This window comes from Electrophorus electricus, chromosome 1 (assembly GCF_041902795.1).
Source record: "Electrophorus electricus isolate QZ-2024a chromosome 1, ASM4190279v1, whole genome shotgun sequence".
Lineage (NCBI taxonomy): Eukaryota > Metazoa > Chordata > Actinopteri > Gymnotiformes > Gymnotidae > Electrophorus > Electrophorus electricus.
Window position 1 is genome coordinate 6,116,221 of NC_137497.1, and position 15,000 is coordinate 6,131,220.

Sequence of the window (15,000 nt, forward strand, 5' to 3'; positions counted from 1 at the left end):
TCTGCCTGTGTGCGCGCTTCCACAATATGCGTGTGAAAGTTTAACAAGTATTCTACATCTGCTCAACCAGTGCGTAGTTAGCTCAGAGAATGACTTTCCGTGTAAACTGTTCGTGAAAATAATCTACCTGGGTTTGATGACGAAATGTTTTATTGATTTCTCCCTCAAATATTTAGAATTATCTTGCGAAATTAGCAATCTTCGATTAGTACCACTTAAAGTAACGCATGAAGATAATTTTCTGGTGAAATGTTATATAACATATTGTAAGGCTTTCTCAATGTTTTGTGTATAATTAATTGTTGTACAATGTAAAATTCAAAGCTGTTACATTTTCTTTTCACATAAAATTCCATATATTTATACAAAATATCGTCCCGAAATTATGAACTAATTACCGTTTCGTAATAATACAGTATCAGTTTAAAACAGCAAATAAATAAATATCCCACCACAAAATTAAAGACCAATATAACATATTATAGGCCTTAGGTCTACGTGAATTGGACTATATTCGATTGATCAAAATGTTTTACACTTCTAAGTTTTGAATGTACGGTGTTTTGAATGTACTTCTGTGTTTTGATAGGTAAATATTTTTCTATCAGCAGGTTATGTTAATAACGAACTGTTTGACTGACAATTTGTTCTCAAACCTTTATTGCAAGGATTCTATATACCAAACAATATCCATATGATTCATAAATATGACGGAAATTCGTGATGTTCACTAATCTATAAATTGTCATCAGTTACTTGCCAAATACTCCATTAAGCGGGGAGGAGAAATCAGCACCACGGAGAGCTCCCGCGCGAGTCAGACGCAGAAAGTTTGCGATTTGTTCTTTCACTGTGTCTCTTTTTAAAAAACAAACAAACAAACAAAAAAAAAAAACCCATCCAGCAGCTTATAAAATTAAGCTGTAGCCAATAAACAGCCCTAAAAATATTCAAAGTCGTCTTACCTCCACCGTTTTGATAGCAAATATAAGGAAACCTCCAAACGTTGCCGAGGTCCACAGCGAAGCCAATCACTGAAAGGAGAAAGTCTATCTTTTTGCTCCATTTGTCGCGGGAGTCAGTCTGGGTGATCACGGGCACAGTGCCGGCGCTGTACGCGGCGCTGTTCGGGGCACCCGGGGCGCACAGGTTCCCGTGGGCTGCCACTTGCTCTTGATGGGGCATGCTCGGATTATTTATCTCTACGAAGACCTAAGTTAAGCAAGAAATTACGATGTCGCTTTTGGAAGTTGTTGTTGTTTTTTTAAAGGGTCCGGACTTTGTTCAAGGTTGCGGTCAAAGACTGAGGCGGAATGAGGACCGCATGCCGCGGTTTGGTATCGCGCGAGGTGAGGTGAAAGCCCTTAGGATTCGCTGATAGACCCCCCACCTGAGTGCGCGAGCAGCAACCGAATGAAATTAGATGCAGGAGATGTGCGCGAGCGACAGTGATACCATTTCTCATCCCTGACATCTCGAGCCCCACTAGCACGCGCTAATGGACTTTTTCGAGTTCGGATTACATTATTTGGGTGAACAGAAGTATTGTTTATTTAATTTAATACTTATATTTTTAAACATACAAAACGGTGCTATATTGTATATGTTCCAATAAAAACCATGAATGAACCTTTGAACTTTTTGTCTCAGTATTGCAGAGAACTACATGAATGTGTGCCTACATATATAGGCTACACAAAAACAAAAAATAAAATCTCTCTCTCTCTCTCGCTCTCTTACACACACACACACACACACACACACACACACACACACACGTATGTGGGTGTGCGCATGTGTTTGTGAAGACGAGCAGAAGATGAGACACGTTTGTGAAGCAGAATCAGCTCCATATTTTTGTGCCGATTATAATCAAAACGGCGCAAGCGTCAAAAACTGTTCCAGGATCAGCATTTGGGACGCCTCTCAGCTACAACCCCTGGCTCCGATGCCCCTTCACAGTAATAACATTTGCGGCAGCCGAGAATAGACAGTCTGCAGCCTAACTGGCCTTGTTAGCCAAACTTAATAAAAACGGGTTCAAAATCAAATTGGCCGCTTTCAGCGCGGTCGGGCCGAAGACGTCCTAAGTGGATATACCGAGACTGCAGCGATCGCACAGGTCAGGGGCTCGAGAGTGCGGGAAACGAGGTTAGCCCAGGGGGTTGGAGGCCCCGCCCATGCACGCGCATGAATTTGCAATAAGGGAGCCGGTGCCGAACGCGCCGGAAGCGTGTCGTCATGGTCTGCCCGTCTGCAACTGTTCCGGTCACGCCGCTCTGCCCCGAAAGAGGCTCGCTGTGGACAAGGCGGTTGCCCCGGGCAACGGCGGGGTTAAGTGCCTCGCTCTAGTGGCGATGGAATGTTAGATGGTATCGTCTGCATTCCAGCCCCGTGGGCTTGTTTTTCAGAGACAGGGTTTCCTCTGCGCGATGTCCACAGGGGAGGGAAGTTGTTCTACAGGCAAAACGTGCTGTTTCTGCCTTTGATTAAATTCTAGCTAAGAAACAGGTGTAGGTGTGTGTGTGTGTGTGTGTGTGTGTGTGTGTGTGAGTGTGTGTGAGTGTGAGTGTGTGTGTGTGTGTGTGTGTGTGTGAGTGTGAGTGTGCGTGTGCGTGAGTGTGTGTGTGTGTGTGTGCGAGTGTGTGCGTGTGCGTGTGTGTGTGTGTGTGTGTGTGTGTGTGCGTGTGCGTGTGTGTGTGTGTGTGTGTGTGTGTGTGTGTGTCTCCTGCGTACTCCTGTGGGACTGGGTCAGGCTGTTGCACTTAAGTCCAGAAAATAATATGGATTGTAATAAAATAAAACTCCAATCTTCAAATTTTGGACAATTATTTGATTATTAATCTTAAGACATATTGCTCTGGTACTACTGTGATTTAATCAGTGACTTCACTAAAAATAAAACGTATATAGATACAAGAGTGAGAAATGAGATTCTGGGCCCACTGTGTTCTCGGGATTTAAGGTGCTAAAAATCTTTGACACCTTGTCGGTTTGTTTTTGGCCCAAGCTGTGTCCTGCATTGTCCTGTCTTGTCCTCTGTATCAGTGCTCTTCTGGAGAGAGAGAGATGGATACCTTTCTCTGGACCGGTACAACATGCTTTGTTAACCCTTTGGCAGTCAGGCTCGTATTCACTAAAGCAGTCTGACATGTTTATCCACATTGAAGGGTCAGCTGCAGACTGTTTCGTCACGTCTTGTTCATCTCACCTGTGGACCAGACGGTCAGCGGAAAAGGTGCAGGTCCTGAACATGGTACGCAGCGACGGGACTTTGCAGGACCCGAGTGCTTGGAGCGCTTCCAGATAGGACACCAGATAGGACACCAGCATCACGATGTCTCCCCCAGGGGTAGAGTTGGGATTAAATGACGACGGAGGGCTTGCTCTGGATCTGCGCAGCAGAGCGCCCCAAGCACTGCCTGGGAGATCGCCAGTGCATGTCTGGAGCAGACACCGTCGGGGCGAGCCCATGTGGCAGAGGAGTAGCTGTCTGACAGGAGGCCCTCCAGGATGCCCCGCCAACGTTTCTGCCTGTCCACTCTGATCACACAGCAGCGTGCACAAGACCCGCAACCTTCCCGCCGAATGCGGGTCAGTAATCCATGACGAGGCTTCGGCACATGGTCAACAGGTGCATGCCCTGCACGTGTTACGCAGCGTTTAACTGCTATGAGGGGGTAAACGCTATTCAACAGCTGAATTAAATACATTTACTTAACAAGTCTGCTTAGGAATGCACCTGTGGGCATGAACTAGGGGTTGAATTTCAACACAGCGGACCTGATTTGAAACGGAAATGCATGCGCAGAACTGGAACTGAGACCACTCTGTGCATGTTCTATGCAGACCTACAGAAAGACCAGGTGTTTGTGGGCACAAGCCGGCCCTTTCAATACAAATCGGAGGATGTTTTTGTAGTGGTAGTAGTACTCACCTCTCTCACACCTCTGACCTCTATAAGGCCATGGCACGTTTTAGAAGAAACATCTGGCTACACTTTCTGATAACCCTAACCCTCTTTGCTGGGAACATCTCAAACACACTCCTTCTCAGCTTTGCTTGGTTTTCCTCCAACTCTTCCAGTGTCGGCTCACACTCCCGACGCAACATGTTGATTTTCATGGAGTAACATGATGGGATGGGAGGTTTTTCCCAGTGGTTTTCATTCTTGTTGCTGTACAGAATACAGACCCACATGCTTTGCTGATTAAAGCTCCTAGCTGCAGGACCTGGCCGTGCAGACTTGGACATGCGCTCATTACTCTTTTGCTGTGTGTCACCAGCACGTCCGACGGATGCCAGACGGATCCCCGGTCCTCGGCATTACAGCTCGGCGGACTTCAGCGGATCGAGGCGGTGCCTCCGGGCCTCCTCCATGTCCAGAGCAGAAAGTACCGAGGCAGCAGTAACCGCACGCGTCATCTGTCACTCACTGGATACAAAGTCCACAGAAGACGTGGAGAGCAGCTCAGACCGAGGCCCTGCTTACAGGAGATGTGTCCCTTGCAGCCAGACACACCAGACCGCAATTCTGCACATCTTTTATCCCCACAAACTAAAATAGGTGGACTTTATAATACTTATTATGAATTTGAATTGGGTTTTAGAATCTTGCACGGTTTTAATGTTACGGAAGAATTAAATATTACAAAAAGTATATAATACCTATTCATAAATATGTTATTACACTAAAATATGTCCTTCTAAAATGTACAGGCATATGATTCTCATCACTATTTGGCCTCAGTGTCCAGTAGTAGTCTGCCAACATAGAGGGGATTAGCTTTCCTTGGTACTGCTTTTCATTACTATACTGTACTTGACACACAAGTACAGGAGTACACTGGAACAAAAACCAAAACTGGGGGTGACAGAGAAATTCTGAAAATAGCTTTGGATTCTGCATGCACAAAAAGACATTAGAAACATATGTTTTTGCATGGGGCCAGATCTCTATTAACCAGTGTTTTCATCCAGTGGAAATTCCTCGACAGAATGGTTGAGAAACGAGTTTACAGAACAAGACTATTTTAAATTAATACCAGTCAGATTTCAGAAAGAGATATTAGCATAGTTAGTACTATTACCAGTGAATGACATATTGGAATCTGAGGATAATATCCATCATCTACTGTAAGTGCTCACTGACCAATCACAGGTCTTTGAGCCTTTCATCAGAATGTCTGTTTGCAGAGCAGAAATAAAACAGTGTTTGACATTTATTTATTTTAGAGATTACAGTGTGGTTCCCTCATAAAAGAGGAAAAGAGGTTAATATTTGGTGTATGGACCCAGTTTAATAAGGCATGTGTGTGTGTGTGTGTTGTGTGTGTGTGTGTGTGTGTGTGTGTGTGTGCTCATCCATTTTAATGAGAACAGAGGATCCTACTTTGCATCTAATTTTCTTTGCCTCCTTTCACTGGAAGTTCCCCCATGCACATGTTCTCCTCTAAGAGTGTGTGGCTCACGTGAAGACCTACACGAGCAATATGAGCAAAAAGTCACGTCACAAAGCGCATTAAATGCTATAAGTGAATAAACGTGGATAGTGAGGGATGTGCAGAGTCAGGTGCTGGATGGCCAGTCAAATGGTTCCTAAACAAAGAATAAATGATGGCTGGAGATTCTGCAGTGTATAGTCAGTCTGCTAGGAGGAATATTATGAGGAACATTATGAGGAACGTTATGGGGAACATTATGAGGAACGTTACGAGGAACACTAAAACGTTTACGGCTAAGCAATGATTAGAGAAATTAGATTTTCTCACACAGAAAATAACACTGGATGTAGTAATTCTAAAACCTCTAAGATCAGAAGGGCTGTGGAAACAGAAGACATGGTCTGCGGTATGTGTCCATCCATCCATCCATCCATCCATCCACGCATCCATCCATTTATCTCTCCATCTTTCAGCTTTAGAAGGCTTAGACGACAGCAGCTACTCCTCAGTGAGTTGTGGCTTATTAGATGCGGAGTACTGCAGAAATCTAGAAATCCATGCAACTCCCCACAGTAACCCCCCCACCCCTACGTCCATAGTAACCCCCCACCCCCACGCCCATAGTAACCCCCCACAACCACGTCCATAGTAACCCCCCACAACCACATCCATAGAAACTCCTCACAACCACATCAATAGTAACCCCCCACCCCCACGTCCATAGCAACCACCCACAAAACATGTCCATTGTAACCCTCCACAACCACATCCATAGTAACCCCCCACCCTCATGTCCATAGTACCCCCCCCACACACAGTAACCCCCCACAACCATGTCCATAGAAACCTCCCACCCCCTACAGTATTAGCATATGGGGCATAGAGTGACAGCTTTTACAGCCAACCTTGAAATCTTCCATTACACACAAATTAGACACCCCCAGCTAAATTAACTCCTAGCTGGGCACACCATCGGTTCTCCACACACTATGCACACACTATCATAGTGTGTTATACTCATAGTATAACACACTATGAGTGTTGCAAGGATCGCAGAGGTCAAAGGGCATGCACTTTCCATCCCCATGTCCTCTTAAGTCAGAGGAAGCAAATCCAACCTAATGATGTGGAACTAATGAACCAAGATGGCCTTTCCTAACATGACACATGATTTTACAGGAGCATGACCTCATTGCTCCTAAGGTTTGATTCCAAGGTTGGCCATGTACCACTTCTGACCAGCTGCCCCTGAAGGACAGCAGGGACCCCTTTGTACACGTCAAATAATTGATCATATTTTTAAGGCCCTCCTGTTTAATATCTTTAATAACAGTTTAATAACCGTCCATATATACTCATATGTCACACGAGACATCACGCATTACTGTCAAAGTATATTTAATCTTTACCTTTCATTTCTTACCAGCAGTAGAGCTACCACAGCGCCTATTACTCTGTACCGCTATATAAGACGTTAGTAACCCTAAGGCAGAGCTTTAAAAGGTAGATGTAGTTAAAATGCCATATCGAGTACCATCAAGGTCTGTCTGCTCAAACACTGATGGCTAAATCGAGTCAGCATTCTCCAATACTGGGTGTGTCGCGCAAACGCGAAAGCGGCTTGTCTAAACAGCGCAGGCCGATCGGTCTGGTTCAGGCGCCAAACCAGACGGGAAAAAAATTACCGAAGGGCAAATGGTTTCAGATGGTTTTCAAAATGATTGGTTTATTTATCGCCATTTTAAATTGATTTGGTATAGGACTATACTTGTACCCATCCACACAGACCTCTTCCGCTTCTTAACGCTTCGTAATGCTGTCATTTGCAATGCCAGGGCCCTCGCGATCTTAACATTGTACAGTAACCCCTGGAAACTTTGTCCGGCGGGTGGGTACAATGAAAGGCAAGCGCTCAGTTCGTCGCCTATCGGATCAACTGCAGATGGTAGCCAGGCTCTGGGGCTCGCGCGGACGGTAATGAGCGGCCGCGCGACGCCGCGATGAGGGCTGGTGCGTCTCCGCAGCTCATTTTGCGGTACCGCATCTGTCACTGCAGTAAACAAAGCGCCGCTGTTATTTGTTGCGGGGAAATGGTCCTTTGAACAATGCAGTATTAAGATGGTAACTCAATCAATGTTTTTCCCGTTTTGCTGCTTTATTCCGGAATCGCGCGCGCGCGCGTGTGTGTGTGTGTGTGTGTGTGTGTGTGTGTGTGTGTGTGTGTGTGTGTGAATGAGTGGTTCTAAGAAAGTGATGCCAGCCGTAAAGTGACTCGTTGCTCGGTGTCCATGTGTATTTCCCGCGCCCTCTTTCGCTAGCTAATCCATCTGACGGCACCTCCCCGGGGCTGGCCCACACCTGCCCAGTTAGCCAAAATAATATACCTGCACCCGTAGCCGGATTAACTACATATGCTGCACCCCAAGGAGTCTCTCGCGTCAACAGGTTACAAAAACCAAACAAGGTTGACTCGCTTTTTTCCCCCATTTAATCCTACTTCACCCACAAACAGACAAAGTCCTAAAATATCAAGTTCGCCTACCGATATGTTTTATTTTTCGTTTAGCATTTCATCAATTAATATAACCAAATTAATTAAATGATGGCATCTCCTAGGAAATTTGAGAGTGGGGCCTGCAAACGAAAATTGAAGCAAGACACACAAAAAAAAACTCGAAATAAAGAGATCTAAATGAACTATGTACTTCAGAAATGGTCAAACAACTGTAATTTTAAATAAACATTTGATAGACTACAGGCTAATCTCGTTCACATTACATGCCTGTTCTTTTTGCTTGTTTTATTTGCATCAGAATTATCGTAGGCTAATTAACTCTTTCATTGCTCCCTATCATTACGATGTCACTGTCTTTTATTGCCTTTATAAAATGTCCATTTTAAGGGGCCCCCTGTTTTCCCATAGCCCAGAACCACAAAGTGGCTTAATCCGTAATATCTTTACTCACCTCCACCTACAATGCCAATAAAGTGGTCAGTCAACCTGATATCGGCTGCCTGCCATATGATCACTTTGAGAAACCTCAGGGATTCGACAAACAGTGGACCACTTGGTTTGTCTGTCTATTCAGAAGGCCTATGAGAATGTCGCCACCTAGTGGACACTAATGAATGAATCCCAGCATTTTCTTTTCTTTTCGCTTTATTCTGCGTTGATTAGGCATACATTTTCTTTACAACCTATATTTTTAGTCACGCACTTTTTTCAGGAAAGTAAAGTTTTACCAACACACACATTCCCGAGTTTTTGGTGTTCCTTTTTGACCAGACCCTTTTTAGGACCAAGCAGTATTTTTTTTTTAATTGCTTAGTCTGCATACAACCGCTTATCAGATACGAGTACTCTATTTCTACAAAACATATGCAGGCTGCTACAGCGCTGGTGATTGTTATTACCGCAAGGTGGCGCGTGGGGACCACCTAATGCACACGCGCCCAGGGCGAACTTGGACGTGTACTAACAACCTTAGTTCGTGTAGCGTCAACCCCAGTTAGGCACGCTAATAATGTTATACTCGGAGATATTCAACGCCCACAAATGTAAATGCAATCTCTGTTGGTTAAATGATACAGCATTTTCCGTTTAATCAACGTTTCACATTATCTCGGAGTAATTACCCTTTTCCTTTTTTTTTTTTTTTGTGAAGCCAACATAAATTCCGTTCACTAACTTTGCCTTACTGCATTCAGCGCCGTGGAGTCGTTATGTGAATGTAAAATCATTATGCATGAATAGGACTTCAGTGGTGACGTTTCGCACACCCGCGAGAAGAAGGTGAACCCCGTGGGGTTAGGGTGAGGGCTTCGATCAGCCGTGCCAGGGGGCACCACGAGGTTGCTTGGCTACGTATCCTATCAAGCATTCGCGGCCAAATCACATATTCGGGAAGACTCGACCGCTTCGCTTTTAGCCACCATCCGAAAAACCGCGCGTGGGGAAAAACAACACACGACTGCGAACACGACGTTATGTTTTTAAAATATCAGCTTCATAAAATCTATCTAGTTGGTGGTATTCTCATTGCAAACAACGAGAGAATTCATAATGGCACGGAGTCGGGTGCATAAGCGCAAAAAAGCGCAAAAAGCGCAAAAGGCCAGCACGTTGGGGTCGGTTTGGGACCTCGTCTGTCTCTTTAAACGCCGCGCTGCAGAAGGAGGCGCGTCGCCGCGCGCTCTGTCCATTTGGAGAATTCAGTCGCACAGAGCGGAGCGAGGAGCTGCGCTCGAGCCATCGCAGCCATGGCAACTACAGGTGAGAGGAGCTCCGCTGCCGCGAGTTTTTTAAAGGCTTATCAGAACGCACGCTTCTGCAGTTACTGTGGGTTTGATCTACCGGGAGGCGCATTTCGACCATTTTCTGTCGTTTCAGACGCCGAAACCCGCCAGAGGCTGCTGCGGAGCGTGAAGAAAGAGGTGGGTGCTCCGCGCGTAACCACGGCGGCGCGAGCTCCAGCCGACACCTTCGGCTGTCAGCACGTGACTTGTCGGATCGTCCAAAAGTCTCTTGCACGGGATTGTGTCCAGACGGCGAGCCCGAAGCGCGGTCGTGTGTGCGGTATCTGGTCTGGTCGGCGCTTTCTCCAAACGCGTCGGATGTTATGATGCGCCTTCAGGATTTAAGACAGTAGAATAACCTTTGGTTTGCTTGATGGTCCCGGGTTCCCTTGTCTGGATGTTTATTGCTGGGATAATTGGAACATAGCGTGCTTAAGTTGCATTGGGCGCATGCTTCTTTGCACGTGTGTTTGTGTGCGTGTAGAACAAAATATAATGGCCATCGGTTGTCCCAAGAACAATAGAAAAACATGACCATATTGAAAGGGGGAGGGCATGATGCTGTGTGTGTGTGTGTGTGTGTGTGTGTGTGTGTGTGTGTGTGTGTGTGTGTGTGTGTGTGTGTGTGTGTGTGCGCGCGCGTGAGAATGAGAATGCATCTGTGTATTGAGGGGTCTCTGAGTGAATTATTCTGGTTAATATGCGTGGCGTTTGAAATTCATATTCACAGTCTGCGATGTGCCTCAAAGATCCTCCGCACTAGATGCTCAAGGAGGTGTCACACGAGGAAATGTAACTACAGTTGACTCTTATCAGAGGTACACGCGATGTTTCAGGCATACAAGAGCAATTACACTGGCCTGTAAAACGTGCAGATTAGTTACGTGATCTTAGTCGGATTTAGTTGGATTCGGTGATGCATTCTTGAGAGATAAGTGTGTGTGTGCGTGCATGTGTGTGTGTGAGTGAATGGTGTAAGATGAAAGACTAATCAGTCAATCCTTCGTGTTTCTGAAGGGTGACATCACTGTATAAACTGAATGGAGTATGTAACCTTGTAACACTGATGAAGAAATGATCTCCCAGTATCTTTTTACCAAACTGTCTCTCTGTCTGTATCTTCTTCTCTCTTTCTCCCCTCAGTCTGTCTCACTCTTTTTTCACTCTGCCCTCTTCGATCCCTCTTTTCTGCTCTCTGTTGCTCACTTTCTCTCTCGCTCTTTTAACCTCTCGCCCCCCGCCCTGTCTCCCGCTCCCTCTTCCGATTTATCGTGATCCTTCTTTCTCCTCTCTCCCTCTCTCTCTCTTCCTCTCCACGGAGAAGACCGATTCTCCTTTATGATCAGTTCCTTTAGACTGCGCTACATCTCCCATCGCAGCTTTCAAGCTCGCAGCAGCTGGGATCACTCGCCTTCCTCAGCCGCTTCAGGGCAACAGGACACCGGTGGAATACTGCCGCTGTTTCCCCGTCGCCCTGGCCGTGACTCATGCCCTGTCACACCTCGGAATTTTCAGAAAAGGAAAAAAAAAAAAACTACCTCCACTTGGGGCACATGCCCCCTTCCTGAAATTCCGTTCCGTTTCTGTGCCACTTTCCCTATAGATGACATGATCCCAGCTGCGCCGCAATGATGGGGTCCAATCGACAACCTGCCATGCAGTTCTCCTATTGAAAACTCTTTCTAGATTTACATCTTTGGCAGTGCAGTCTGGATGTCTGGCAGGCTAGTTGGACTCCTTATTGGACTGTTGGCTGGGATCCTCAGAGATCTTCCTTCGGGTTGCAAATTGAAATGTTACAAATAGAACAACAGTGGATTGAGGCAGAACTGTACTGAGGTACAGTAAAAAGCCTGCTTCTCTCTGTCTCTCCCTCTCGTCCTGCTTCTTTGATCAGGCTGTCCAGTTTGATCAGGCTGGGTTTGATTACTATGCCTGTGGCTTATTAAGTGCTGGGCTGAGTCACCTGGGGCTGTGTACACAGACCACAAACCTGCCTCTTTCCCTCTCTCTCTCTCTCTCTCTCTCTCTCTCTCTCTCCTTACACACACACATGAATACGCACACACCTGTGTTGACACAGGGTGCGAGGTGTGTACGCAGACCGCCTGGACACATACCAGGCTTCAGCTCAGTGTGTGTTTGCCTTTGCCTGCACGTTGCCTTTTTTCCCAGCGGCCTGAGGTCCTGCGCCTACTGCAGCTTTGTAGGACAAAGACCAACACCTTACTGGATGGACAGGTTTTACTCCACCCCACCACCACCCCCTCCCCACACACAAGTGGTATTTTTCTGTGAGAAATAATAAACGTTCTCTCCACTGTCTGTATTGCACTGCCATTGGGGGGGGGGGGGGTTTCTATACTGAAACTCCTTGGTAATCTGCAGATCTAGTTGACTAGAGAACCAGCTTCCAGCATTTTTAATTAAAGTCCAATAAAGATGTAACAAGCTGCAGCTGCATCCAACTTCCACCACAGTTTGTCAGAACCAGGGTCACATGACCTCTCAGGCTTTTACTCAGACATGTTGAATAAGTGACACAGCGAGAGTAACATCTCGAAGTCTCAGGCACAAAGGTCCAAAGAAATGGCATCCGTAGATCCAGCTCACACATGACCCATCTCCCCCATCGTGTCGGGACTCTGAAACCTGACAGATCACGTCTTGTTCCACACCATCTGCACCACCACTGACGCGACAGACCTGCCGTGGTCCAGCTCCGCGAGTTCTTACTGGACTAGCTGCCTCCAGAGGGTGTCCTCAGTCACTGTTCACCTCAGCCCACGGCCTCTGTCATGTAGGCCCTGAGGGGTTTTACCGTGATCCTCGCTCCCATGCCAGCAGGACTCACAGGGTTCTTTTACGGCCTTTTAATTACTTTTGATGTCGTTTTGTTCTTCTTCTCCAAGCTTAGTAATTTTTCCACTGATAACATTTTTCCTGACTTTAGCTCGTGTTTTGAAGCAGGAGAGATGACACCCTTTGTCGGCGGGTGAACAAAATGATAACATGCTGCCATGTCCCGAGACAAATAAGACAACAAGGCCCTGTGCAGCTCGGGCCGTGACCCATTTCTCATCATCTCACCTCATTCTTTGGGTTTTACTTCTTTTTTCTAAAGATCAGCCGGCACCTGTGGTGATAGTGAATCCATCACAATTCTTGTGGGAAGATTGGTTGGCTTCCTCCAATCCCATGATACATCCCTGCGATCTAAGGAATCAACTGGAATCTGGGAGAAAAGGCTTTGGAAAGAGGCAACTAGGAGCACTGACTGGATCAATCTCAGGCACGTAGATGGTGCTAGTGAAGTTCTGCCCATGATGGACGTTTCTGCCCACACACGGTCCACGTTCTGCAGCCGTTTCCCATTACCAGCGGCAGACGAGCCGTCTGCTGTGTGTAATCGCTCCGTAATGGGGATTTCCAGATGCCGCCCGGTCTCAAATGTGTTTTTGCCAGTGAATCCTTGCTGGCTGATTCATTTAGTCTGTGCCGCGTAGCTCCAAGATGCTTCTTTGAACCCTCTTGCATATGTTAGCGTAGTTCCCTCTGCAGATGGCACCTAGTGAAAAACCCACTTGTTGAATAGGAAATGTAATGGCCTTGGAAGAGGCCCTGCAGTGGTTGGTTCCGTTGTCTCTGTTAGCGGTGGACGTGGGGTGGGAACTGGGCTGTTGTTGAAGCGCTGGAGGATCCAGGCTCCAAGCCCCCGACACTCTCCCTCCTCAGGGGAAGGCCAGGGAACATGGACGCAGCAGGTTCTTCACGTCCACACTGCTCCACACAGCTCCACACTACTCCACACTGCTCCATACTACTCTACACAGCTCCATACAGCTCCACACCGCTCCGTAATACTCCACAATACTCCGTAATACTCCACACAGCTGCACACTACTCCACATAATCCACACAGCTCCACACTACTCCACACTACTCCACACAGCTCCACACTACTCCACACTCCCCGGAAGCAGTAATCTCAGAAGCACAGGCACTTCTGGCCACAGAATTGCACTAATGAAGGCACTTTTGTTCAGGCGAGGGTACATTAGTCAAATTGATGGCCTTTTTCATTACGCGCATCCTGTCGTGCACTAGTACTGACTTCACTAGACCCCTCGTTTTGCAGGTTGCCATGATGAAGAACGCTACAAAACAGGCTTCACTCGCACGGTACCATTCACGCTCCTCAGATGCTAATCACAACCGCTGGGTTATTGATCGCATTAAATGACGGCAGCTGTGCTCCTCTGAGGACGCAGCATCGGAAAGCACCTTGGCTTTAATGACCCGGCATCCTGTTCGGTGTGGGAAGAAGCCCTACGATTGAGGCAAGGGCTCACAGGGCGGGTTCCCAGTGACCTGTTATGTGACTCCTTCCTGCACCTTCCACTTCTCTCCTTGCTAGTGTCCTCGTTAACCCCTCAATCAATTAGCGCCAATTAGGGGAGTTGAATGTAACCGAAGTCTTGATCAGCAAAGCTGCTGTTTCCCGAGCGAAGATGTGGGAATGCCGCCTCTCGGTTGACTGCATTTTTAAAAACAAAGCTGTTCTGTATATCGCTGCTAAGTTATGCTGCTAAGTAGTGTAGACTAGTGAGAGTCATGTGAGTTTTTATTCTGTGATCAAGTTACGGTGGGGAGTTGTGGTGAGGTATTTTAATTACCATGAGCTGTGAAAGCACACACACACACACACGCACACATGTGCACACACACACACACACACACACACACACACACACACACACACACACACACGCGCCCTACCTTTTTTGCATGCCTAAGCTGGGCACACACTAGTTTTTCACACTCTTTGTAGCTAATGCTGGGCCAGGCAGTGTGTGATTCTCACTTACCAGTCATGCTTGGGTAAGCTGGGGTGACTGTGAGAGTTTAGTGCAACATCACACACACACACAGACACGTCCAGAAACAGCAAGCGATCCTGCCAGTTCTCACCAGGATGCGAGACGTGTTGCGACGCATGCTGTTTCCATGGAAACCTTTGTCATGGTTCCGAGACATCAGTGGCTACAGAATCTCAGGAGAACTGGACTCACACACACACACAAACACACACACACACACACACACACACGCACGAACGCACATATTTAAACTCAACATTCTTGGTAATTAGTCAGTGGAGGCCAATATGAATTTCAGGACATGTGTATCTGCACTTGCGGGTGCAGCCTCCTTCTGTCCATGCACCTCTACGCAGAGCTCAGAGTCCCTGCCTCTTCCT

At 46.8% G+C, this 15,000-nt stretch overlaps 2 protein-coding genes across 4 annotated transcripts in view; one reads left to right on the forward strand and one right to left on the reverse strand.

The window, feature by feature from the left end:
- slc6a4b (solute carrier family 6 member 4b) overlaps window positions 1-1,220 on the reverse strand; it is a 9,432-nt gene extending 8,212 nt beyond the window's left edge. The window contains exon 1 of the mRNA XM_027027179.3: window positions 966-1,220. Within this exon, the coding sequence (XP_026882980.2) occupies window positions 966-1,185 (220 nt within the window). The 5' untranslated portion in view covers window positions 1,186-1,220. The remainder of the gene's footprint in view (window positions 1-965) is intronic.
- Window positions 1,221-9,306: 8,086 nt separating this feature from the next.
- sgsm1a (small G protein signaling modulator 1a) overlaps window positions 9,307-15,000 on the forward strand; it is a 40,538-nt gene continuing 34,844 nt past the window's right edge. The window contains exons 1-2 of one of the 3 annotated variants that reach the window (XR_014122573.1): window positions 9,307-9,717; window positions 9,835-9,878. Coding sequence is in view for 2 of the 3 variants with exons in the window: in XM_027027172.3 (XP_026882973.3) it covers window positions 9,705-9,717; window positions 9,835-9,878 (57 nt within the window). In the remaining variant the exon portion in view is untranslated. The remainder of the gene's footprint in view (window positions 9,718-9,834; window positions 9,879-15,000) is intronic. The other 2 variants (XM_027027172.3, XM_081710101.1) reach the window with 2 other exon arrangements.